General features: G+C 67.0%; 1 protein-coding gene across 1 annotated transcript in view; it reads left to right on the top strand.

Annotated features, from left to right (window-relative positions):
- Window positions 1–26: 26 nt before the first annotated feature.
- MNEG_15750 (Intron-binding protein aquarius) overlaps window positions 27–770 on the top strand; it is a gene marked incomplete at both ends in the record, with an annotated part of 3,062 nt that continues 2,318 nt past the window's right edge. Inside the window, 2 exons of the mRNA XM_014035779.1 lie at window positions 27–42; window positions 225–448. Coding sequence (XP_013891233.1) covers window positions 27–42; window positions 225–448 — 240 coding nt within the window. The remainder of the gene's footprint in view (window positions 43–224; window positions 449–770) is intronic.

Here is a 770-nt window from a genome sequence, read left to right as displayed (position 1 = left end):
CTTTCAAGGGGAGCTTTGTTGTAGGGATGGGTTCCTCAGTTTGTGGGTGGGAAGGGGATGTTGGTGGCAATCAGCAGGGGTCAACCGGGTTGGAATATCCAGTGTTGGGTTGTGCGGCCTGGAAACCCCCATCCCATTCATCAAATGGAATACGCCCCCAACTGGATGCTACAACTGCAACTCACACCTGTTGTGTGCACCGCCCTGCGTCCTATCCCTTGCAGTCGAGCCGCCGGATGAGGCCGAGGCGGCGGCATTCCAGCAGCAGCAGCAGCAGCAGCAGCAGCAGCAGCAAGGCGGCGGTGGCCGCGGCGGCGGGCGTGGCGGCCGCGGCCGTGGCGGGCGCGGCCGCGGCGGGCGCGGCGGTGGGGGCGGCGGTGGCAGCACGGCCCCCACGGTGCTGAAGCAGCTGGGTCTGGTGGCGGTGCGCGGGGCAGAGGTCATGGAGGTGGGTGGCGCGGCTGGGGTGGCAGCTGCCCTTTTCCGTCAGCAGCTCGTCTGGGCGGGGGCTGATGCGTAGGCAACGCGTCCGTTTTTGGGAGCGGCCCGTGTGGTGACGTCGGCCATGGCTACGGTGACTCCTGGAAGCTTGGGGTCGGCCCCTGCATATCCACGGGCGGCCGGCTGGGGCAAGGGGGGGGGGCATTTTGTTGCCATCTCTCCCCCAACCTTGACAACTCACCCCCTACCCCCATTCCACGTCCCAACCCCGGCGCCACACAAGCTCTCAGTGGACCACCCCTAGCGGGAGCATGCCCAACGCACAATCC

The sequence above is a fragment of the Monoraphidium neglectum genome (genome assembly GCF_000611645.1).
Source record: "Monoraphidium neglectum strain SAG 48.87 unplaced genomic scaffold scaffold05630, whole genome shotgun sequence".
Taxonomy (NCBI): domain Eukaryota; kingdom Viridiplantae; phylum Chlorophyta; class Chlorophyceae; order Sphaeropleales; family Selenastraceae; genus Monoraphidium; species Monoraphidium neglectum.
Note: the sequence above shows the minus strand (reverse complement) of the source record. Positions and strands in the feature narration are given on the sequence as shown.